Source organism: Lissotriton vulgaris, unplaced genomic scaffold, assembly GCF_964263255.1.
Source record: "Lissotriton vulgaris unplaced genomic scaffold, aLisVul1.2 SCAFFOLD_1334, whole genome shotgun sequence".
In the NCBI taxonomy this organism is placed as follows: domain Eukaryota; kingdom Metazoa; phylum Chordata; class Amphibia; order Caudata; family Salamandridae; genus Lissotriton; species Lissotriton vulgaris.
The window spans coordinates 421,106-445,306 of record NW_028245346.1 but is presented as its reverse complement, the minus strand read 5'-3'; the positions used below and the strand labels follow the sequence as shown (position 1 = coordinate 445,306).

Sequence of the window (24,201 nt, the reverse complement as noted above, 5' to 3'; positions counted from 1 at the left end):
AGGCTGTGGGTCTGATTGGCAGGCCCACAGCCAGAGAAAGTCGTAAACCAGTGAAACAACAGCAAACAAATCTGGGTGATCATAGGATTGCAGACCCTACTCTCCTACAAACCTGTTGGCCACTCAGACCTATAATTACACCCCCCTGGGAGGGCACTCACGCCTTCACGCTCAACAGACACTCACTGGCTGCTTGGACTGCGTGATGGACAGCAACCCCCCAGAATGGATTGTTCGCACTTTTTGCGGAATGTTTGGACGGCTGCCCGTTTGGCAACCGACCCGATGGTGTTATCCCCAGTTAATGTTTACCCCCCTTTTCCCTATTGTGAAACGCTGCATGCATGGCCCACAGGAGTGCTCCCTAGACTATTCCAGGGGTGGCTCGGACAAGGGTGGGGATGCTCTGAAACTGGATGTTGGGGGCCCCATTGAGAGGGTGCTTGAAGCGAGGGGGAGAACGGGTGTGACTGCCTTGTTGAACGCTGATGGCTGAAGTCATAATGTGTACCTGGAATGTACGCGGAATACACACACCCGCACGCAGGTACATGATTTATTCATACTTGAAGAGACACAAGGTGCAGATAGCACTCCTACAGGAGACACACCTGACAGCCCCAGAGGTACACACCCTGCGCAGGCGGTGGCGAGGTCAGATCTATGCGACTGGGTTCTCCTCTTACACCAGGGGGGCACTGATATGGGTGAGACCAGGGCTCCCGTTTGAAGTTGAAGACTCACACATAGACAAGGAGGGGAGGTTGGTGGCAGTGAAGGGACGCCTGGATGGACGACCGCTGGTGGTGGCGTCGCTCTATGCCCCTAATACAGACCAACAGAGCTTCCTCGAAATGGTGTCCACAACCCTAGCGCACTGGCACGGGATCCCCTGGATATTGGGGGGGGATTACAATAGTGTATTGGATGCCACACTGGACCGCTCATTCCCACCTCTACCCAGCGCACCAGTGGTAGGTGCCATGAAAGCTCTTATAGCCTGGGCCTCACACTGGAACTTACATGATGTGTGGCGCCACCGGAACCCAACGGCCAAGATATATTCGTACTACTCAGGAGCCCATACCCTGCACACCCGGTTAGACAGATTCATGCTCACAGATGATCTACTCCCGCTAGTGACGGAAGCGCTTTACATGGGTAGGACACACTCCGACCATAACCCACACATGTTAACGGTCTCATGGGCGAACACTCGCCCCCCTGTCCCCAACTGGAGGCTGCAGCCGGACCTCCTGCTAGACGCACCCTTCCGGGACTCACTGTTCGCACATATTGTACACTACTTTGAGGATAATGCAGGTTCAGCCACCTCTCTACAGATGGAATGGGAGGCGTTCAAAGTGGTCATTAGGGGACAGTGCTTGGGCACACAGGGGAACCTCAAACGGCAGGTGGAGAGGGACTTACATAGGGTGGAAGAGGAATTGAGTCGACACGAACGGGACTCGGTGGGAGGACACATCACTGGGCTTCAAACAGCGCAGGCGACCCACGAAAAACTGCTGGAGAGGCTCAGATGTCTGAATTTCGCGGCTCATGCGGCGCGCACACACGATAGGGGGGACAAACCCGGTAAGTTGCTGTCGTGGCTCATTGCTAGAGAAGATCGGACGAAGCCAGTCACAAAAGTACTAGACGCGAATGGGGTGCCCTTACATACGCAGTCAGAGATCCACGGAGCATTCACCGCACACTACAAAACACTGTATCGCTCTTGCCTGCCCACACCCGCCCCGGACACGGAGGAATATCTTAACCAGGTACTGCTGCCGTCACTTACCGATGCCCAACGTACCGTCCTAGCGACACCCACTGCCCCCGAAGAGCTCCGGGAAGTCATAGCGGCGCTCTCCAACGGAAAGTCCCCTGGCCCAGACGGACTCCCAGCGGAGTTCTATAAAGCATATCTGAAAGAAACACGTTAGTGTTAGATTCCTTACCTTAGAATATCCCCAGGCGTCAGTCTGGATCCGGAAACTTTTGCGTAGCAGTACCCCTGCGCGTCGGTAGGCGTCGTCTGCAGGCGTCCCCTGCGGCTCCGCCGTCGGCGTCGTTGCGCGGTGATGACGTCGCTGGAGTACATAGACGCTGCCTCCGCGCGCTGACGTCAGTTCTTCTTTTTTCCGCGCCAGTGGACGCAGATCTGAAGAGCAGTACTCCGATCTTTGACCAAGTTTTTCGATTGTTTTTTCTCTTATTGTGCCTGATAGGATGCCTGGGTTCAAGAATTGCGATGACTGTGAGCGCACGATGTCGGTCACGGATCATCACCGCCTCTGTCTCCGGTGTCTGGGCCCCGACCACGACGTGGACTCCTGTGTCGACTGCCGGGCCCTCACCAACAAGGCTAGGCGGGAGCGGTCCCGCAAGCTACTGGAGCTCCGGGTGTCGGCCCCACGTCGGGACCGGGAGCGGTCCCGGTCCGGCCGGAGGTCGAGAGAGCGTTCGAGGGAGCGGTCGCGGAGCCGCGCCGAGCGTTCCGGAAGTCGACACCACTCGTCAGGCTCGTCAGGTAGGAAGCACAAGAAGTCGGGGCGTCGTCATCGTACCCCCGACTCCCCCCGACGCTCGCGCGATGCGGCCGGGGGCTCGGGTGACCCCATCCCCGCGGCCTCATACCCTCAGGTCCCTGGGCATGGCGCGAAGCCTGAGGAGATCGAGGCGTTCCTCATGGCCATGAGGGCGCTCGCTTCTCCGACGGGGCCTACGGTGCCTTCGGGCCCAGTGCTACCGTCTGGGGGCCCTGGCGGTTCGGGTGTCCCTGCCTCGGCGCCGTCGGGTGCTCCGGCCCCGGCGCCGCCGACGGCTCCGACCCCGGCGCCGCAAGGGCCGGCTGGTCTTCCGGCCTCCCCGGCGCCGTTGCCATCGGGGTTACCCCCGACGACGCCCCCGCGCGGCGCCGGTTCTCCAGTGCCGGCTCCGGCCGGCGGTGGGGTTCCGGCGCCGGCTCCGGGCGACGCCGTCCCCTTACCTTCTCCGACGCCGGACGCGGCGCCGGACGGGCGTCGCTCGACGCCGGTCCCGGCGCCGATGGGGCCCATGAACCCCGAGGAGCCGGTCTTCATCGTTGACTCCGAATACGGAGAGGATGAGGAGTACGGTGAAGGTTGGGAGGGGTCCGAGGACCCTCTGTCACGCGAGTGCCAGTATGACCCGGACTGGACAGGTGACTTGGGGGATGCCAGTGGTTTGGACGACTCCCCTAACCCTGGTTTGATCTCTCCTCCAACCGTGGCATCGGTGGAGGGAGCTGCCTATTCTGTGGTGCTGATGAGGGCTGCCAAGGCCTTACACCTTGAGCTCCCCGTCGCGGCCGTGAGGCCTAACATCCTCACCGAGGTCTTCAAACCGCAGTCATGCCCACTGGAGCCACTGCTGCCGTTTAATGAAGCCTTGTCAGACGTTCTGTTGGGCACGTGGTCCAGGCCCGCTTCAGGTGCGCCTGTTGATCGGAACTTGGCCAGGCGCCACCGTCCTTGTCCGGACGACCCCAAGTACCTGTCTACCCACCCCACTCCTGAGAGTCTGGTGATCCAGGCCTCGACCTCCCAGTCCGCATTCCCGTCGGCCCCGCCCGACCGGGAATCCAAGAGGTATGACCAGTTTGGCAAAAAGGTCTTCTCGTCCATTAGTTTGGGCCTGCGGTCTTGCAACACCGCTTGCCTCTTGGGCCGCTACACCCACTCTGTGTGGGATACGGTCGCGGAACTGCTGCCAGAATGCCCCATGGCGGTGCGGGCAAAACTCGGTCAAGCTGTGGCTGAGGGCCGGGATGCAGCGAAATATTCAATACGGTGTGGTCTTGATACGACCGACTCGCTGGGCAGAGCTATGTCAACGACGGTGGCGATTCGTCGCCACGCCTGGCTGAGATCCGCCAATTTTTCGGCTGATGTCCAGAATACATTGATGGACATGCCGTTTGATGGCTGTCACCTGTTCGGTGACAAGGCGGACCACGCGCTGGAACGCTTCAAGGACTCCAGGGTCACGGCCAAGTCCTTGGGTCTCTCGACCCAGCGTCAGCAAACGGGTTCGTTTCGTCCCTTTCGTGGCCAAGGAAGGGGCGCCCCCACACGTGCTGCCAGCCACGCGCCGCAACAATCCTTCCAACGCGGTGGCGGCCGTGGAAACCGCCGTGGTGGCGGTCGGGGACAAAGGCGGGGTCAGACCACACCTTCCCCCGCAGCATCTACCCCAAAATCCTCCTAGTCCGTGCTTTCGGCCCCATGTGACGCCAGTGGGTGGCAGGGTTCGCCATCACCACGCTCACTGGCGCGCGATCACTTCGGACAGGTGGGTGCTGCAAATCGTCCGAAGGGGCTACTCCCTCCCCTTCGAGACCTCTCCTCCAGCCATGCCACCGCAGAACCACCGTGTGTCGGGGGACCACTTGACACTTCTGCAGGAGGAAGTTACGGCCCTCTTGGCCAAGGGGGCCATCGAGCGCGTTCCTGGGCCAGAAGTAGGGCGTGGTTGCTATTCCCACTACTTTCTGGTGCCCAAGAAGGACAAGGGGGGCCTACGTCCTATCTTGGATCTAAGGAACGTCAACGGCTTCCTCAGGAAGGAGAAGTTCAAGATGTTGACGTTAGCTCAGGTCTTGGCTGCTCTAGACCCACAAGACTGGATGGTAGCGTTGGACTTGCAGGACGCCTATTTTCACATCCCCGTCCTGCCGGCCCACCGGCGTTACCTGCGGTTCACGGTAGGCCTGGAGCACTTTCAGTTTATCGTGCTCCCCTTCGGCCTTACCAGCGCCCCACGGGTGTTCACAAAGGTGATGGCGGTGGTCGCAGCCCATCTGCGCAGGTTGGGGGTTTCAGTCTTCCCCTACCTAGACGATTGGTTGTTGAAGGCGGGCTCGCCCCAAACAGTCGTCCACCACCTTCAGATGACGGCAGACCTCTTGCACGACCTGGGGTTCTCCATCAACGTGCCGAAATCACACCTGTGTCCCTCTCAAAAGCTCCTTTTCAACGGAGCGGTTCTGGACTCGGCGCAGTTTCGGGTTTATCCTCCGGAACGGCGGGTTCGGGATATTCAGGCTTTGATTCCCATCTTTCAGCCGCTATCCCGAGTCTCGGTCAGGTTGACGCTGCGGCTGCTGGGACTGATGGCTTCCTGCATCCTTCTGGTGCATCACGCCAGGTGGCGGATGCGGGCTCTGCAGTGGGACCTGAAGTTTCAGTGGGCCCAGCATCAGGGCAACTTGTCCGACCACGTCTTGATCTCGGAGGGCACTGCGAGACAACTGCAGTGGTGGCTTACGGACCGCGATTGGGTCAAGGGCAAGTCCCTCTCCCTTCCCCAACCGGAGCACGTTGTCGTGACGGACGCGTCCCTCCAGGGCTGGGGTGGCCACTTGGGAGAGGCAGAGATCAGAGGCATCTGGTCTCCGGCGGAGTCCCGGCTCCATATCAATCTGTTGGAGCTGCGGGCGATTCGTCTGGCACTGAAGGCATTCCTCCCCTTTGTCAACGGGAGTGTAGTGCAGGTGTTCACCGACAACACCACCGCCATGTGGTACTGCAACAAACAGGGCGGAGTGGGGTCGTGGACCCTTTGCCAGGAGGCTCTGCGCCTCTGGCAATGGCTGGAACGTCAGGGCGTGACTCTGACGGTTCAACACCTGGCAGGTTCTCTGAACGCCAGGGCGGACGAACTCAGCCGTCGGTGCTCGATGGATCACGAATGGCGTCTGAACTCGGACGTGGCGCAAGGCATCTTTCTGCGATGGGGAGAGCCTTGGTTAGATCTATTCGCCACAGAAGAGAACGCGCAATGTCATCAGTTCTGCGCGTTGGAGTTTCCAAGACGGCACTCGCACGGCGACGCCTTTCGGCGCGAGTGGAGTTGCGGTCTGTTATACGCCTTTCCGCCTATACCACTTCTGCCCAGAGTGCTGAAGAAGATCAGGCGCGACCGGGCCCAAGTTATCCTTGTGGCTCCGGACTGGGCTCGAAGGTACTGGTATCCCGAGCTACTCAGCATGTCAGTCGGTCCCCCGATCCGCCTGCCCCTTCAGGAGGACCTTCTGTCGCAGCAGCAGGGGACGGTCCTCCACCCGAACCTGTCCAGTCTCCACCTCCATGCTTGGAGATTGAGCGGCGGCAGTTGAGGCCATTTGACTTGCCTCCTGAAGTCTGTGATGTTATTCTGGCAGCCAGGCGTCCCTCCACTAAGTCGGTATACGCCTGTCGGTGGAACAGATTTGTGGCATGGTGCACAGCAAAGGCTGTGGATCCTCTCTCTGCCCCTCTTTCTGAGGTTCTTCTGTTTCTTCTTTCTCTTGCCCAGCAGGGCTCTGCTCTGGGCACTATCAAGGGCTACCTTTCTGCCCTTTCAGCCTTTTTGCGGCTTCCTGATCAGCCTTCTTTGTTCAAATCCCCGATTGTAACTCGATTCTTGAAAGGCATCACTCACATGTTTCCACCTGTTCCGTTTGTGATGCCTCAGTGGGATTTGAACCTGGTTCTAACTTTCCTGATGTGTGCTCCCTTTGAGCCCCTTCATTCTTGCCCTCTCCGTCTCCTGACTTTAAAGACGGCTTTCCTGGTTGCCATCACCTCTGCCAGGAGGGTGAGTGAGCTCCAGGCTCTTTCTGTCCAACCTCCTTTCCTGTCCATTCATCCTGACAAGGTGGTTCTGAGGACTAGACCTTCTTTCCTGCCCAAGGTTGTTTCGGCCTTTCACATCGGGCAGTCCATCACCCTCCCCTCCTTCTTCCCGCCTCCGCATCCTTCGAAGGATGAAGAGCGGCTCCATCGTCTGGACCCAAAACGTGCGCTTTCATTTTACATGGATCGCACACCCCAGTTCCGGGTGGATGACCAACTGTTTGTTGGCTACGTGGGTGCGAAGAAGGGACGGGCGGTTTGTAAACGAACCATCTCTCGATGGGTCGTCCTCTGCATCAAAGCGTGCTACTCTTTGGCTCGGAAGGAGCCTCCTGTTGGGCTGAGGGCCCATTCCACTCGGGCCACGGCGGCTACTACTGCCCTGGGCCGGGGAGTCCCCTTGCAGGACATTTGCCAGGCGGCTACGTGGGCCTCGCTGCACACCTTTGCGAGGCACTACTGCCTGGACAGTCAAGTCCGGAGGGATGGCTTCTTTGGCCGTTCTGTCCTCCAGGACTTTCTGGTGTAGTTTTGTATTGGTTCGCAGACCCACCACCGGGGTTGGTATTGCTGGGGTATGTATTCTAAGGTAAGGAATCTAACACTAACGTGTTTCTTTCAGATGAACAAGTTACTTACCTTCGGTAACGATATATCTGTAAGAAACATTAGTTAGTGTTAGATTCCTTACCGAACCCACCCATCCTCCCCGTTCTGCGAACTGATACCTAGGGTTAAGGTCATCCCTTTCAGGGCCCTAGTTTTTACATGGCACCAGTGTTGGTTCTCTCATGGCTCTGCGTCTCCTGGCGCGGAAAAGCTGTGTGCAAAGAACTGACGTCAGCGCGCGGAGGCGGCGTCTATGTACTCCAGCGACGTCATCACGGCGCACGACGCCGACGACGGACGCGGAGCCGCAGGGGACGCCTGCAGACGACGCCTACCGACGCGCAGGGGTACTGCTACGCAAAAGTTTCCGGATCCAGACTGACGCCTGGGGATATTCTAAGGTAAGGAATCTAACACTAACTAATGTTTCTTACAGATATATCGTTACCGAAGGTAAGTAACTTGTTCACCAAGACCTCCTGATCCCTGAACTCGTAAAACTGTATGAGACGGCTCTGGACGACTCCTCCCTGCCCCCATCTCTGAGTGAAGCTACCCTGGTCTCCCTCCTGAAACCGGGTAAAGAAGAGATGCTTATGGGCTCATATAGGCCCCTTGCCCTCTTAAACACAGACTACAAAATACTAGCCTCTACACTAGCGAGGAGATTGGCCCAATACACTCCTACCCTGGTCCACCCTGACCAGAACGGGTTCGTACCCACACGCAGCACGTCGCACAACATCCGCCGGCTGTTCAGAGTACAGGAGTACGCGAGAGGCCCTTGGCCACGATCGGGTTGCATAGTATTAGACCTGGAGAAGGCATTTGACTCGGTGGAGTGGCCGTTTCTTAGGGCGGTTATGCAAAAGTTTGGCCTGGGAGACGCATATTTGGACATGGTGGGACTCCTATACCAAACGCCAACCGTTCGGGTCCGGATAGGGGGCCTGATATCGGAGGCCATACAGGTGAGGCGGGGCACACGGCAAGGCTGCCCGTTATCGCCTCTACTCTTCTCGTTGGCCATGGAACCGCTGGCGGAGATACTGAGGATGCAGGGCGCCGAGTGGGGCATCCCGTTGATAGATGGGGTACACGCGGTTTCCCTATATGCCGACGACCTACTCCTCTACGTCAGAGACCTGACACGGATACCCCCGGGACTCACCGACGCCCTCCGCGAATTCACAACACACTCGGGACTGAGGGTCAACTGGGGTAAATCTGGGGTCTTCCCCTTTCACCCGGATATGCAGGACTGCGCAGTACAACTAGGAGACACAACGCTGACATGGTATGCCGGTACCTTCAAGTACCTGGGCATCCACATATATAGGAATGCAGCAGATATACTGGATGGCAACCTGATTCGAGCCATAAACTCCTTGCGAGCCCAGATCCAATTCTGGGGCACACTCCCGCTCAATGTCCCGGCCAGAATCACCCTGTCCAAAATGATAGTCCTACCTAGACTCCTGTACTATTTTTCGAACATACCGGTGTATGTCCCAGCTCGGGTCTTTCGAGACTTGGAGACCCTGACACGAACACTAATCTGGGATGCGGGGAGACCAAGGGTGGCCCTGAAGAAATTGTATGCCCCGACGTCCTCGGGGGGGGCTTGCGGTCCCGAACCAGGAGCACTGCTACCTTGCCGCGCAGCTCCAATGGGTGGTGGCCTGGCTAGCGGGTAGGAACCTAAATGACACGGCCTCAACAGTCCCAGCCCTGACCCACGCGGAAGCTCTCGCACTGTTCCACCCCCTCAGGGGCGCGACACGCAACTACACCTAGCAGTGGCACTGAGATGCTACAGGCGTGCACTGCGATTGACCAAGGAAACTACCCCCTACGCTCCAGCCCTGCCACTAGAGGGACTGCCAAGGCTTGGGGGAGTGGTGACTGCAGCGCGCCTACAAGACTGGGTGCAAGTGGGGCTTGAGACACTGGCGGACTTATATGACGACGGGGCCATGGTACGGTTCGAGGGGCTAGTGGAGAATCCAGGACTGCCAGCGGGACAATTCCTGATGCATACATCAATGATACGGGTCCTAACGGAACACTGGGGCGATATGTCAGTGGAACCCGAGACACACCTCTTAATACAATACCTGCACGTTATGGGGGCAGGGTCGCACGTTGTGCACTGGCTAACGCAGGCGCTGAGATCCCACACAACGGCCTCCCTTCAGTCGCTCAGGGACAGGTGGACCACAGACAGAGGGAGGGACTGGTCGGATAAAGAGTGGGAAAGGATCCTAGAGGGACCGCAACACGTTCCCCGCAATTCGAGATTCAGAATCATACAGTTCTATATCATGCACAGGGCATACCTGTCCCGGACAAGATTAACCGCTACTTTGGTTTGGATACCTCCAAATGCCCGCAATGCGCGCTACTGAATGCGGATCTCCTGCATATGCTGTGGGCATGTCCCAAGCTACGGACGTACTGGCATGATGTTAACACGCTGTTGACAAAGGGGACGGCGCTGGGCCTACGTCACGACTGGGACACCTGTGTGCTGGGCCTCCTCACCAGGACGAAACATAACAAAGCACACATGAGGTTCTGGGATCTGGGGCTGATAACCGCCAAAAGACTCATAACCCGTCACTGGAAGGCCGCGGAACCACCCCTGACGAAACATTGGAGTGCCTCCCTCATCTACTGGGCAACCGCAGAGGGCACGGTGCTACGTAGGGAAGAGATGGCGGGGCGGAGGGCCATACCGATAGCCCAGACATGGGAGGGCTTCCTGAGAGCGTTCACCAGAGCCTGCCACGATAAAGGGGTGTTGTAAGGAGATGGCTCCTCCCCAGTGGAACGGGGGGGGACATGTCCGGGCCACAGGCTGCGTAGTGGGAAAGGGGAGAATCTGGAACCACACGCATACGGACATGACACACCACCACTGCAATCCATCGCTCGCCCCCATAACCTCCCCCCCCCCCCACTTTTTCTTTCCCCTCTCCACTCCCCCCCCCCCCAACTCCTCTGCCCATCCCGCCTTGCCCTGCCCCCCCCCCCCCCACTTGTCAGCGGAGCCCGCATACACAGTCGGCCCCACCGATACGCCCCCACCCGAGACCTGGAGCTACCACACACCACTAGAACCTCCTCCCCGAGCACACTCGAGGCCAGCACCCTGCGAGACTATTACACCCGAAACTGCCTAGACAGGACCCATACTGCAACACCCCCCCCCCCCCCCCCCCCTTACCCCGAGATCGGATTCTTTACACCCTCCCCACTCTCCTGTTTTTCCCCAGTTTGAATTGGTGGCATCTACGGCAAAGGACACCCCCCAGTTGTCCACGCTGGATCTGCCTTCCCCACTCACACCTTTCACTTCTGACACACGGCGGCGAAACACAGGAGTGCAGCACACATGCAAACCACTGCCGCAACCTTCTACCTCACGGAGGCGTACCACTGAACCTCCTAGCCGACCACAGCACACATACAAGTTGCCCGGAACCAAGCCCGGTAGGTTATTCACACTACTGAGGGACATCATGCTATATCACTAGCCAGTGGGTTGCGAACACCGGGGGTGCGGCTGGCCATCAGGCTACCCGCCCTGACGGGTGAGGTCAGGCACTATAGTAAGGTAGGCAGGGCGCATTGCACAGTACAGTAGCAGTGAAGCGAATGGTTTGGTGAATGCAGTGACCGCCCCATGACAACGGATGGAGTTCTTTAACAACGAGTGCATTTATTGACTTTCAACCGTCGCCAACATTCGCATTGATGATGTACGAGCTACTCCAATTGTTGTTTCCCCTTTGAATTATGCACACAAGAAATGTAACTGTATGCCAAGTGTACCAATAAAACAGATTAAAAAAAAAAAAAATACCTGGGCATTCGAATCAAATACTGTTCATATGAGGCATTTCTACATATGACCACTTTATGAACATCCCAAGCTGTTTGGGGACTGTGTATATCCTAAAAATGAAAACTGATATTTTAAAGACCAAAATTATGTTTTTCAGTAAATGTTTTTCTTCTGGAAAATTAAGTTTGGTGGCCCAAAATGGAAAGTGGTATTTGAAAGAAACTTGTATTTTCAGAAATTGGCATGCAAACCAGTAAAAGGTTGCAATCCCAAAACACATTTAAAGTTGATAGTTAAATGATCATTCAAGCTGAGTTGGGGAAACCTTTTCCTGTGGTTGTTTTTTGTGCCACAGTCCATGTAATGATTTGAATGTTTCTGCATTAGTCTGGTGGAGGCATTTAATACCGATATATTTTTTGTGGTATTTCTGTTGGTAACCTCATCTGGGATGCTTGGGTGATCACTACTGACAGCTCTGGTTAGTGTGATGTTAACACAACGTCACTATTTCACAGTGATCAAATTTGCTAGTAACTTGGGAGGACTTCACATGAGTAGAAGTAGATCTTCCTGCAGAAACAAACTGGAGATCTCTGACCCTGGGTGTTTAACATTTGTCGCTGAGAGGTGGAGCCATGTCATATTTACAAGGTAATCAATGAGTATTAAATATTCCCATTTCGATTGATTGTAGGTAAATTTTCATATATGTGGATATCCTGAAAATATTAAATGGTTACCCAGAGCTCCTCCCTCTATTTGTCCCGAGAAACAAGAATAACCAGTAGTGGGCCTTGATATAGATAATGAGTGGTCGACACCCAAAGTGACTGCTGCATAGTCTTCCTGGTTCCATACTTAATTCCTGATGGCATGCTGTTTGCTTTTATTTCCGTCATTACTATAAAAAAAAAAATGTATATATATATCTTCATTCATCAAGTACCCGGAGCGTTTTTCATTGTAGTTGTAGTATATATTTTGAAGTGCCATTGGGAGCTTCTGCTCACATACATGGGCTCTAAAAAGTTGGCATGCTCTAGGGAATCTATTCACAGTTGCCTGAAAATTGCTTACCTCTCAATTAGTTTGGTTGTTAAATGTAAGTGTGTCATAGCTTCCTTAATCTGGGAGTCTGCAGTTCTTAATAAAGAAGTAATCTTTGTGCATGAAATTGAATATGGCCACCAACCCTGTGAACAAGTTCCAAGTTTCTTTTGAAATAACATCTAATTGGAAATCCTAATGAAGTAATTGGAGCAAGACTTTGAAGACATTTTTCGCTACTTTCAAATTAAACATATAGGCCTAAAGACAACATTTGACATGCTCTTATTGGTAGAGATGTTTGATATTTAATGTACGCACATTATATCAGATGCAAAGTGCTTGGGTTTGGCTGACCAATGTTAGCCAAGTGCACTTGGCTTGTTGAGATCATGCCCACAAGGCTCCTACACATCGACCAACCACTCACTGGTGTTGTGTTGTAAAATCCAATCGGAAATGTGACCGCTAAGAATTCAGTGTGCATGATTGTGAATAGGTACAAGGTTTACGAAATCCAGTTCCTGCGACTTTTGAAGAAACTAAGGGCCAGATGCACCACCATTCCGTTTTGCGGGTCCCAACTTGCAATTTTGTGTGACTTGCAATTTGCAACTCGCAAAACTGAATGGACTACTGTGTGTCAGACACATTTAGTGAATCCCAATGAAGTTGCAAATGACTTGCCTCATCGATATTCATGAGGCAGGTCTCAATTTGCGACCCATTGGATATGGGCTACAATTACAGGGATGGTGGCCTGCTGGGTATAGCAGACCATCATGTTTGTGTTTGATTTATAAATAAAGCAACATTTGTTTTTTAAATGTAGTCTGTTTTCTTTAAAGGAAAACAGGATATGTTTAAAAGAAAGAAATGAAAAGTTTTCTTTTAATTTTTTCAGGGCAGACAGTGGTCCATGGGACCATTGCCTATTCTTAAAAAATATTTTCGCTGCCAAACACAAAGGGTAATCGGTCCTCCGGGAACCCCTTCCAGTTTGTGACTGACTTACCACCTACTTGAAGTAGGTGGTATACAGTGATTGTTTTGCAATCACATTTGCGGTCGCAAAACAATCATAGACCCCACTGCGACTTGCTAATAGGAAGGGACGCCCTTCGCGCACATCTTCCTAATAGCGACACATAAACCCTATTTTGTGAGTCTATAATAGGTTACCAATTCTCAAAATAGGGGTTGTAATTGCTACAGCCCTTTTTAGCCGTCTCCAGCAGCCTGATTTTCTGTTTTCGACTGTTAAAAATGGTTGTACATCTGGCCCTAGAGGGCTGTTTGGAAAGTAATGGGTGGGACAGTACAAATTGTACCTCCGAATCATTAAATTAGATAGGACCCCCTTCTACACCACCCAGAGGTACTAAGCTGTGATCCGTTGCTTAATGTGTGGACCTGGCACTAGAGAGCTTATAACAGTTTGCTTGATGTGTGGACGTGGCACTAGAGAGCTTATAACGGTTTCCTTGAATTGAAGATGGGGGCGTGTCTGAACCACTACAGACATATGCAGGGCTTATCCTTGTTTAGTCCTACACATATATACAAAGACATATACAGGGCACACATGTTAACCTTTAGGCCACGATCTATTGATAACATGTGCTAGTAACATTATGAGTTGAGGAGCTATGGGTGGACAGGTCAGTTTCTGATGCCATGATTGGCAAACGTTACTTATTTTAGTTGATGGCATAAATTTGTGAGCTTTCTGATGTAAAATCTACTTGGGATGTGTATGTTTTGCAAACTATTTCTTCCATATGCAACCAACATGTTCTCCATATACTGGGTCCTTTTCCATTAAGACTGAACAAAAAAGATGGAGCTCATTAAATTGATTAAGTGATTATAAATTTGCTCAAGGACCTGTGAGACTCTTGACCCTGTCATTAACATATCTGATTGTAAATCAATAATTCCCATCCATGGTGTGTGCTGTACATGACCTCTCATATTTTTTTATGCCCTTCATTTAGATGCCAAACATGTTTTGAGTCGTCGTCACTCTGTACAGAACATCTTGCTTCAGGTACAGCCTTGTTTAGGACCTAGTGTTGTCAAAGAGCAGCCTCCAACTCCAGCTCCCCCTTCATTATCATCATCTGTTGTGCTGGAGAACGTCCCAGAAACCATGAATCGTGAAATGTTGACCATGCTGGTAGAAAACACCAGTGGCTTGGATGAAAAGGACTTCAAATTGGAACATATTTCTGAACGTAAAGTGGCTGTCGTTACTTTTCGAAGCAATGAGAGTAAGTTTATGCTAACTGTGTTTCATTGCATGTTCATCATGTTCTTCAGAGAGGGAAAATGTAACTTCATGTTGTGATGCTGGGAAGCAGAGCAGGTACAAGTGGCAACAATGGACAGCCCTAATCAGCTGTATGAAACGGAAAGACCTCATAACACTTAAGGGATCTGATTTGATCAGTAGTTGCCCAGATTCAAACAGGTTATACGTTTTAGTGTCCAAGTTCCTGAATGGTGAGCAACCTGTGTTTTTATTCCTTTTTATTCTTCAAACCATTTAGGCTGACAGGCTCAAACAGATATTTTCAGTAGATTGGCAGAATGCAAAGTACCTTCTCATTTGTACAGAGTGCCTTTGGTGTACAAACAGTTGAATAAATGAATTATGATGTGGTTTGTCAAAGCAGTTTTTTGCTCTTCCCATCTCCAGAAATCCAGATGCTAATTAAATAAGTAGAAGTGAGTTAGTAATTGAAACTAAAATCAAATGGCCTAATTTAGTAGTAGATTCCAGGTTATAAGGTTGGGTTATTACATAGAGATGCTGAAAAATGGTTTAAGGCAATGAATCCCGTATTCTAAGAATGTAAAACACATGAATTAACAAGTGTTTTTTCTATGCCTGCACGAACGCCTGTGTAAGTCTTTTAACCTATAGCATGTCATAGAACTTATAGGTGTCTTCTGTGGATTTACCAGCTATGGTAGGGGATTAGTTAATCATCTTTCACATGAAGGGGTATTTCTTTTTTGGGAGAGTGTTATGCAGTCATTGTATTTGTAAATCTAAACTGGGTTAGGAAAGTGAGATGTATGTAGATGATAATAGTAACTTCATAACAAAGGCTTCTGATAACTGCCTACTTGATGCTGTGTTGGACATTGAAAAGGGGAAAAACAGTATTATAAGAATGACCGTCATTTTGTTTACTGCGATAGGTGCGATGGGCTTTATGCAGACGTGCACCCATAGTGCCAGGGTGAAGAGTCACGGCATCACTTCACGACTCCTTGAATGTACAAAGAGCATCAAGGTCGAAGATCTACCACCTGATGTTTGCACAGAGTTCCTCAGTATCTACTTTGAAAGTTCGAAGCATGGTGGTGGAAGGGTGGCAGATGTGCAATCCTTACCTGAGGAAGATTCAGCGATAGTTAAGTTTTTTGATCAAAAAGGTAAGACCAGTCTCTATATGGTTTTAGTGCACTCGTGTATGGCTTAGTGGAGTTATTCCAAAATCATCGTTTTATTCCTCTAAATATGCAACCTCTAGGATTGAGATGCATTGCTACACAAATGATCTATATTATGCAGCGAGAATCTGCTATGATATGCTTCAGATGTAAAGTTCTTATGCTAGTATCAGAGTGTGCAAAGCGGTAGAATTCTAAAAACACACTTCATTGAAGTCCCTTAATAGTCCTCATAAAGATAGGGTGTTCATTGGGACACCATGTGTAAGAAATCACAAGATTGCCAGCTAGTGGGTGAGTGGAGGACTAATCATCATTTCCATTGTCAGGAATAGGATTTCACTGTGCTGGCAAAACTCCTTCCGTTCCCTGGTCTGCCAGGAATGGCTTACTCCTGTGTTTCTGGCTGGTATCAATCAGTGTGAAATTTGGGCTTAACTAGTTTGAGTTCAGTATGCATTTTGATCTTTGAGTTCAAATAGGACTGACCTGGGATTTCTACCTGCCTGAAAACCTGCAAAAGCAGGTCAAAATCATTAGATGCATTTCATCAGGACTAGACAAAGTTTTAAACACAGCAAGACTTTGGTTGACCCAGGCTTCTTTTTTGCCTGTGCTTTCAAAGTGGGATAAGTACTGTCACACTTGAGCCAGTAACTGATGTTTTATTTGAACACACTGCACACCAATTTAGAGTATACTTTTACTGGGAGCAAAACCTTTGCAGATGGCCTCCTACCAATAAGGCTTGAGATACGTTTTGGATTACTGGGGAATCTTTGCTTCTGTGACTGATCAGATGAAGGGAATCTGAGCTGTTCATTGTGGAGAGCAGATTGCCCCTTACTGCTGAGCTGACTTTTGCAACCCCCAGCTCTTTATACAGTGATGAGTTCTGATCAATGGAAGCCCGAAGGTCCTTTCTGCTGAGCTTGGCACATTAAAAAATATTTCTAATTAAAATACAATGGTCATGAAGCTGGAGAGAATCTTTGCTGTGTTGAGCTTGCACTGTCCTGACCTTCTCTGTACCTGCATTGCTGTATCTTCCCTTATTTGCCTTCTTCAGGTTTGATGGCCTGATGCATCCATTCCAGCTACACCCCAGGGTCACAGGCTCAAAACCTGGTGGGTTCACCCCGCCTTTCAATAAACTTAGGTCAAAAAAATGATACCATTGATTTGGGAAACAAATGCATGTTGTCTGACAGTGGTGCTGAGAGACTTCTTTGGAGATAATATTGTGCTCTAAAAATGCAGGGTAAGTTCTAGACCCCTGTAATTGAGTTTGTCCTGTTTTATGTGTGTTGTTGTCCTGATTCTGGAGCCCTCGGAAAAACAAGATGATTTGGGGCAGATGGTGAGCCTATCCAAGCCTGGAAGTGGGAATTGATTGAATGTCAATTGTGTTCTTTATGCTGATGTACTGACTTGATGGACTGAAGTCTTGTTTTGTGTTTTATTTGTGACTTGCACTGAAAATCAGAGGATAAGTCTCACTTCTTCACAGAGTCGGCAGAAGTGTGGGAGTGGCATGAATGATGGAATAATTTGGGGGCTTGTAGGTTGCGAACTGGGAAGTCTAGGACAAAGTTCTCTAGACACGAAAGGACTAGGAGAAGGGAGTCCCGTTGAATGGTGCAATCACGAGGTGTGAATAGAAAACCGTCACAACCATTGGCCCAAGACAATGGCACTCTCATGGGTGATAGAGTGCATGTCTCAGAGAAAGCAAAGATGATCCTGGGCTGCAGGATAATGATGTTCAGACAGATAGTGGTTTAATAACAGAAATTGTGACCAGTTTAAATTGTTTATACGCATGATATTGCTTTTACGAAGACTAATGTGGAGACTGTAGTGAGCGTAGTTACCTATGTATTGTGAGCAAAACACTATATATACTTCAGGTTAGAATTTGCAGTGGTATAGTTTAACATGGTTGGGGATTCTGGGGATCTCCTGAAAGGGATATGTAACACCATGTTGGCCCTTTCGATTCCCTACCCCAGCATATAGTTTGTGTGCAGAGACTTGATAGGTCTGCATAAGTGGGTGTGGTGGGTAGTGCCAAAGATGCCCGCAGTGGGCAATTTTAATTTAAATTGGGAGTCTTATTAGAAGCTGTAGACAGGTTGTGGAAATGGAAGGGTGTGATACCGCTAATAAGGCAGGAAATAGTGAATGTTGATTGGAGGATAAATAGTACACATCATCCATATATCCGAACCATTTGGGGAGGGGAGGTGACCTAGTTATAAAAGTTACAAAGAGTAATGTGGATTAAGATTTACATGGGTTACAAGATCTATGTTAGTATTTATGGCTTGCAGGAACTATATCAACAGGTGTTAGAACACACAGAGTGCATGGACAAAGACAAATGAGGTCACAACATGGTCTGTGGAAGGTGGGTGCTTCACACGGGAACACATGCAAAAACCACAGTTGATGGACAGAATGCAGAACAATGTCATACATTCACCCCAGTACAGAGATCTGGGCCTAAATCCATCGTTTTTTTGCACTCCACACCACCCCAGTTCAGACATGGCCATATGCAAATCAGTCTGACCCTGTGCCTCATGGGAACAGTCCAGCCCGAACTGCCAAGCCATGCCTTCCCTGGACCGGAAACAAGCTTCCGAGGACCGGTTTCTGGCATTCCAGCCGTCTTCAACCCGGCTTACTTGAATCCGGTGGTGTGGAGTGCATGGGACTCCCGTCTGAGCATACCCATCCCACTCGGGGTGACAAATGCAAAAACCACTGTGGTTTTTGCATTTGTCACCCCGAGTGGGATGGGTGTGCTCCGGCCAACCGGCATGGACTGGGATCCAGGCCTGGATCCATGGGGGTCCCTCTGCGTCGACGCCGGAGTTGTCGACAACGTCGGAGCTGGCGACGTTGAAGGACGAGGACCCCCATCGGGCCCAAGGCGCACCAGCGGGGCTGGATGGTCCAAAGACACGTGCCATGGCTGACAGGAACTCCTGCAGCTGGACGGGAGTCGCCGATGGATCCGGAAAGGGTGGATAGGCCATTGGCAACTGCGTAGGCTCCCTAAGGCCTATTCTGGATCTCAGAGAGTTAAACCATTATATACTCTCAAAACATTTTCACATGGTGAGGCTTAAACAGTTACTCCCGCTTTTGCAAAGAGCAGATTTTATATCTACTCTATTTAAAAGACGCATATGTTCATGTTCCAATTCATCCGGTTTCCTGCAAATACTTCAGATTTGTGATAGCCGGCAAGCATTACCAGTTCAAGGTGCTTCCCTTTGGAGTGACGAAAGCAACCAGAGTTTTTTACCAAATGCCTGGCAGTAGTCGCCGATTATCTCAGAAGACAGCAGATTCACATCTTCTCCTACCTAGACGACTGGCTTATCGAAGCCAGCACTTAACAGAACTCTCTACAACACATACCGATCTCAGTAGACCTACTTCATCAACTGGAGTTCACCATAAATGGCCACAAATCTCACCTGCATCCGTCACAGATGCAATCGTATCTAGGAGCCAGTCTAGACACAGTCAAAGCTCTAGCCTCTCTCAATGTAACCAGAATACGCAATATTCAGGCTATGCTTCTAAGGTTTCAGCCCAACCAAGCTTTACCAGCCAGATTGTTCATGCAACTGCTGGGAATGATGGCGTCTTGTATTGCAATTGTACCCCATGCAAGGCTTTACATGCGTCCCTCACAACAGTGCTTGGCACCTCAGTGGAATCAGTCGCCGGGTCAATTAACTGCTCTAGTGTTGGTAGACGGCTGTACCCATCGCTCTCTGCAGTGGTGGAACCTACAAAACTTATCAAAAGGACAGCCTTTCATCGACCCTATTCCACAGATCGTGCTCACTTCAGACGCATCTCTAATAGGTTGGGGGGCTCTTCTCAAAGGTTACAACAAGCACATCAACTATCTAGCACTCAAAGCTTTTCAAACTCACCTCATAGCCAAAACTGTCCTACTCCGAACAGACAACATGACAGCGATGTATTATGTACAGAAACAGGATGGGACACACTCTCTCCAACTGTCGACACTGGCTCAAGACATTTGGAATTGGGCAATCAATCACAAGATCTATCTTCTGGCAGAACATTTCCCAGGAGTAAACAATCAAATTGCCGACCCCCTCAACAGAAGGAGACCGCTAATTCCTGAGTGGGAACTTCATCGCCAAATTCTCCTTCCCTTCTTCCAACAGTGGGGTTTTCCACAGATAGACCTGCTTGCCACAGCCGAAAACGCAAAATGCCCGGCTCCAGGTTCCCACACCCACCTGAAAAGGGCAATGCCCTATTGATAAACTGGTCAGGGATATTTGCTTACGCTTTTCTGTCTTTCCTGCTCATTCCGTGTGTGGTTTGGAAACTCAGGCAAACATCTCTCACGCTAATCCTAGTAGCTCCCACATGGGCCCGTCAACCATGGTACCCTACACTGTCGGAGCTATCAATACTTCCATATCAAAAGCTGCACCCCACCTCCAGTCTCCTCACACAGAACCGTGGAGAAATCAGACATCCAGATACCAAAGAACTAAATCTAGCCATCTGGCTCCTGAAGGCATAGAGTTTGATTATTTAAACTTACCACCAGACTGTATGAATATTCTGAAGGAAGCAAGAAGGCCTACCACCAGAGCTTGCTATGCAGCAAAATGGAAAAGATGTGTTATATACTGCAATAACAACAAAATTGATCCTTCAGATGCTTCTATACAAAAGATTTTCTGTTACCTCTTACATTTACAACAAACTGGACTGGCTTATTCATCTCTGAGTATTCAGAGTTCCAGTAATCAAAGCTTTCATGGAAGGATTAAAAAGGGTAATACTACCAAGGATTCCTCCTGCCCCAGTATGGAATCTCAACATAGTTCTCACAAGACTCATGGGGCAACCTTTTTAACAATTGCACAAGTACCCTTTACAATTTCTCTCTTGGAAGGTTGTTTTCCTCATTGCCATCACATCACTGAGGAGAGTTGGTGAGCTACAGTCATTAACCTTAGAAGAACCCTTTTTTTCAGCTACACTAAGACAGGATAGTTTGCCGCACCAACCCTAAATTCCTTCCCAAAGTAGTTTCTGCTTCTCATATAAACAGTTGAGATACCAGTTTTGTTTCCTCAACCTGATTCTATAGCATAATGCGCTTTTCACACGCTTGGCGTTAAAAGGGCTTTTCTGTACTGCATAGATAGGACAAAAGACTTTCGCAAAGCAAAATAACTGTTGCATTTGCTCCACCTCACAAAAATTCAATCCTATCTCAAAATCTGGTATTGACAGATCTATTGTTAAATTCATTCAAACATGCTATATTAAAGCTAAAAGAACTTTAACCATACCCCTAGAGTGCATTCCATTCACAAAATAGGGGCTTCAGTAGCCTTTTTAGGCAACATTGCGCTAGCTGACATATGTAAGGCAGCTACATGGTCTACACCACACGCATTGACCAAACACTATTGTGTTGATGTGTAAGTATGTGAGCAGGCATGTAGGCCAAGCAGTACTTAAAACACTGTTCCAAACAACTGCAACATCTACAGGTTAGCCACCACTTTGAGAGTATACTGCTTTGTAGTCTATGCAAAGCATGTGTATCTACAGCACACATGCCTCGAACAGATAGTGTTACTTACCCCGTAAGCATCTGTTCTTGGCATGTAGAGCTGTAGATACATATGTACCCTACCGCCTCCCCGGGTACCTGTAGTCGTTGCAGTTATTCATTATACATTTATACGCATGGACATCTCTATATACATCTCAAAAGGCAGGGAGGTCTCCTTTTAGATCCAATCAGGGACAAGGAGTAGTAAATAGAATAAGTAAAGGGAAGTCCCTATCTTTACATAAGGTTGGAAAAAGGAACGCCTACTGAATAGTAGAGGGGGTATTCACACTCTTTGTGCACAAACCATAACCACATGAATAATAAATCACAAAAATGGATAGAGTCAGATAAGAAACGATGTCAAATAACATATATAGAAAAATTGTACAATGTATTCAAAAGATAATACAATCATAAAACAATTTCTTTAAAAATCCTTTTTACTAAAAAAAATTTGTGCCATTTGGACCAGTTAAAAATGTGACAATTCACATGAAGAACATTAAAAATAATTGTTACAAGGTTGTCGACGCAGCGTTTCAGTTTTATGATAAGACCTTCATCAGGACAAGTTTCTAGTTCAAAAAGAAACATACAGTTAGAAACAATTTCTAATTTCATCTTTTTTTCACAAAGTACATCAATAGCATGATTACAACATACAGATAGAACGGTCAATAGATTTTTGGCACAATCGAATCTTCTTTTCATTCATTAAACATGAGGTACTGGTATTGGAAGGGGATTGGCAATGAGATACTCTAACTAGGGATAGCACTTCTGGAGAGAAAATCGACTAAAAAACACATCTTTGTTAAATTCAGTGTGCCTTTTATTGAGCTAATAATGTAAAGGAATAGCTGAACCAAGTATTTCAATCAAGTCTTAGTGGGGGATATCTTCAAGATTGATTTCCACAATTTACAACTAAGGTACAGACTTTGGTTACCTTTTGCTATCTAACATGTAGATGGTTCCAAATTACCACCACAAAGGTCAGTCATATGATCAACATCTTCCTCTGAATTGCAGCACTATTTTCTTCATGGATAGTGTGCGCATCTAAATTTAAAAAGGAATCAATATGAACTTGCTAGATGGTCTCTAGATTAGCTTTGTTGATCTGTGCTACAAAATATCCTATCTACCTTCTTTAATTGGAAATGTTCTTTATGAATCAAGGGAGCCACCGATTATGTGTAAATGATTAAAAATAATCCTAGTGGAAACAACAAGAGAAAATCGATTCTTTTGTTAATAACACTTCCTATGTATTTATTGATGCGAGGTTATAAGTTATAAGTTACAAGTATAACAACAAAAACTTCACTTACCCACTAATATGGGAAAATAGGCTAAAAAATACAGCGCAAGGCTGGGTGCAATGATATTTGTGCCGTTCATCAACCGCTTTAATTAACTGCCGTGACACTCGTCAAGTTCTCCATGAGCAGCGTTTTTGATTTGTCGAGTTCTACAAGATAAAGACATTTTTTTGCTCCTTTAGTTCGAGTGATGGAAAATAGCTATTTTGTTAAGCTGATTTGATAGTTTACACAGTTATACAAGAGAAAGGCTTCGCTCCTTTCATCTATATGCTATCGTAGCTCTAACTACAGTGATTAAACATTGTTTGGCCACTACCTGTCAATGATTTATTACTTCATTTGACCGCTTGATCGGAAGTTTTTCTTCTACCCTTTTAATCTTTTACCCTTCTACAAAAAACGTTATCGCTACATTGCCTTCGGTAATTTAATGCTTTTAGTTGACTGCTACCTTTACGTGCTTGCTGTCACTATCAGACTTTCTCTTGTAGAACTCTATAAACTATCATAAATGGTATGGGCTCCCATTCTCATTCTCTCTCTCATATGCTCTCCGCTAGGGGCTCCATATAGAGCACAAAAAGTAGGGGATATGGGCGCAACCCTGTCGTGTTCCGTTTGTGATTGGGAATGTGGAGGATTTCACACGATTTACCTGAACACTGGCCTGAGGGGCGTGGTAGCATGATCGGACCCATTTACAAAAACGGGCGCCAATGCCTACTCTGTGTAGGACACTGTAGAAAAGGCCGATGCACATGATCAAAGGCCTTCTCAGCGTCAATTGAGAGCAGTAAGACCGGTGTTTGAACATGCTGCACCTTATCCAACAGGTGGCACAGCCGCTTTGTATTATCACTACACCCCTGCTCTGGGATAAACCCAGCGTGATCTGGGTCCACCTGACCCTGGACGTACAGGACTAGTCTGTGAGTGAGAACGATGTTTGCGCCAACGTTCAAAAGGGAGATCGGACGGTAGGAACAGCAGCAGCTGGGGTCCTTACCGGCTTTAGGAATCACTATGATTGTGGCTAAGCACGTAGAGTCAGAGAGGGAATTTGTATCACTTAAAGTTTTAAACAAGCGTGCTAATAGAGGGGCGAGCTGCGGAGCGAAAGCCCTATAGAATTCGGCACAATAGCAACATGGGCCTGGTGCCTTGTTAAACTGTAACTTCTGGATGGCCTCTGAGACCTCCTGAGTGGTGATATCCGCATCTAGAGTAAAGAAAATAGTTGCAGCAGTTTCAAGATTAGGCACCAGAGACAGGTACGCCTGTGCATCAGACTCAATTAGAGGCTCTGCCCTGTAGAGAGATTTGTAGGATGCACGGAAGGCGTCCACTATGTCTGCATCGTGTTGGAGGAGAACACGTCTACTCCCTGTATTTCAGTGAGTCTCCGCTCTGTAACCTGAACTCGGAGGCGGTGCGCAAGCATCGGTCCTGCCCTGTTGCCACTGCATAATATTTTTGCAGAATGCGAAGCAATGCGTATTCTGCTTTACTCGTATTCTTCTCCTGCAATTGTTTCCAGGCGGCTGTCATCCTGCGACGGGCCACAATTGAGCTCGTACGTACGTGGGTGGCCTCAAGTTCCTTAACCTGTATTAC

General features: G+C 49.3%; 1 protein-coding gene across 1 annotated transcript in view; it reads left to right on the top strand.

The window, feature by feature from the left end:
- The window catches only part of LOC147666471 (protein mono-ADP-ribosyltransferase PARP14-like), a 500,256-nt gene that overhangs the window by 182,581 nt on the left and 293,474 nt on the right, over positions 1-24,201 (top strand). Inside the window, exons 5-6 of the mRNA XM_086949064.1 lie at positions 14,151-14,426; positions 15,364-15,600. Of these exons, the coding sequence (XP_086805190.1) occupies positions 14,151-14,426; positions 15,364-15,600 (513 nt within the window). The remainder of the gene's footprint in view (positions 1-14,150; positions 14,427-15,363; positions 15,601-24,201) is intronic.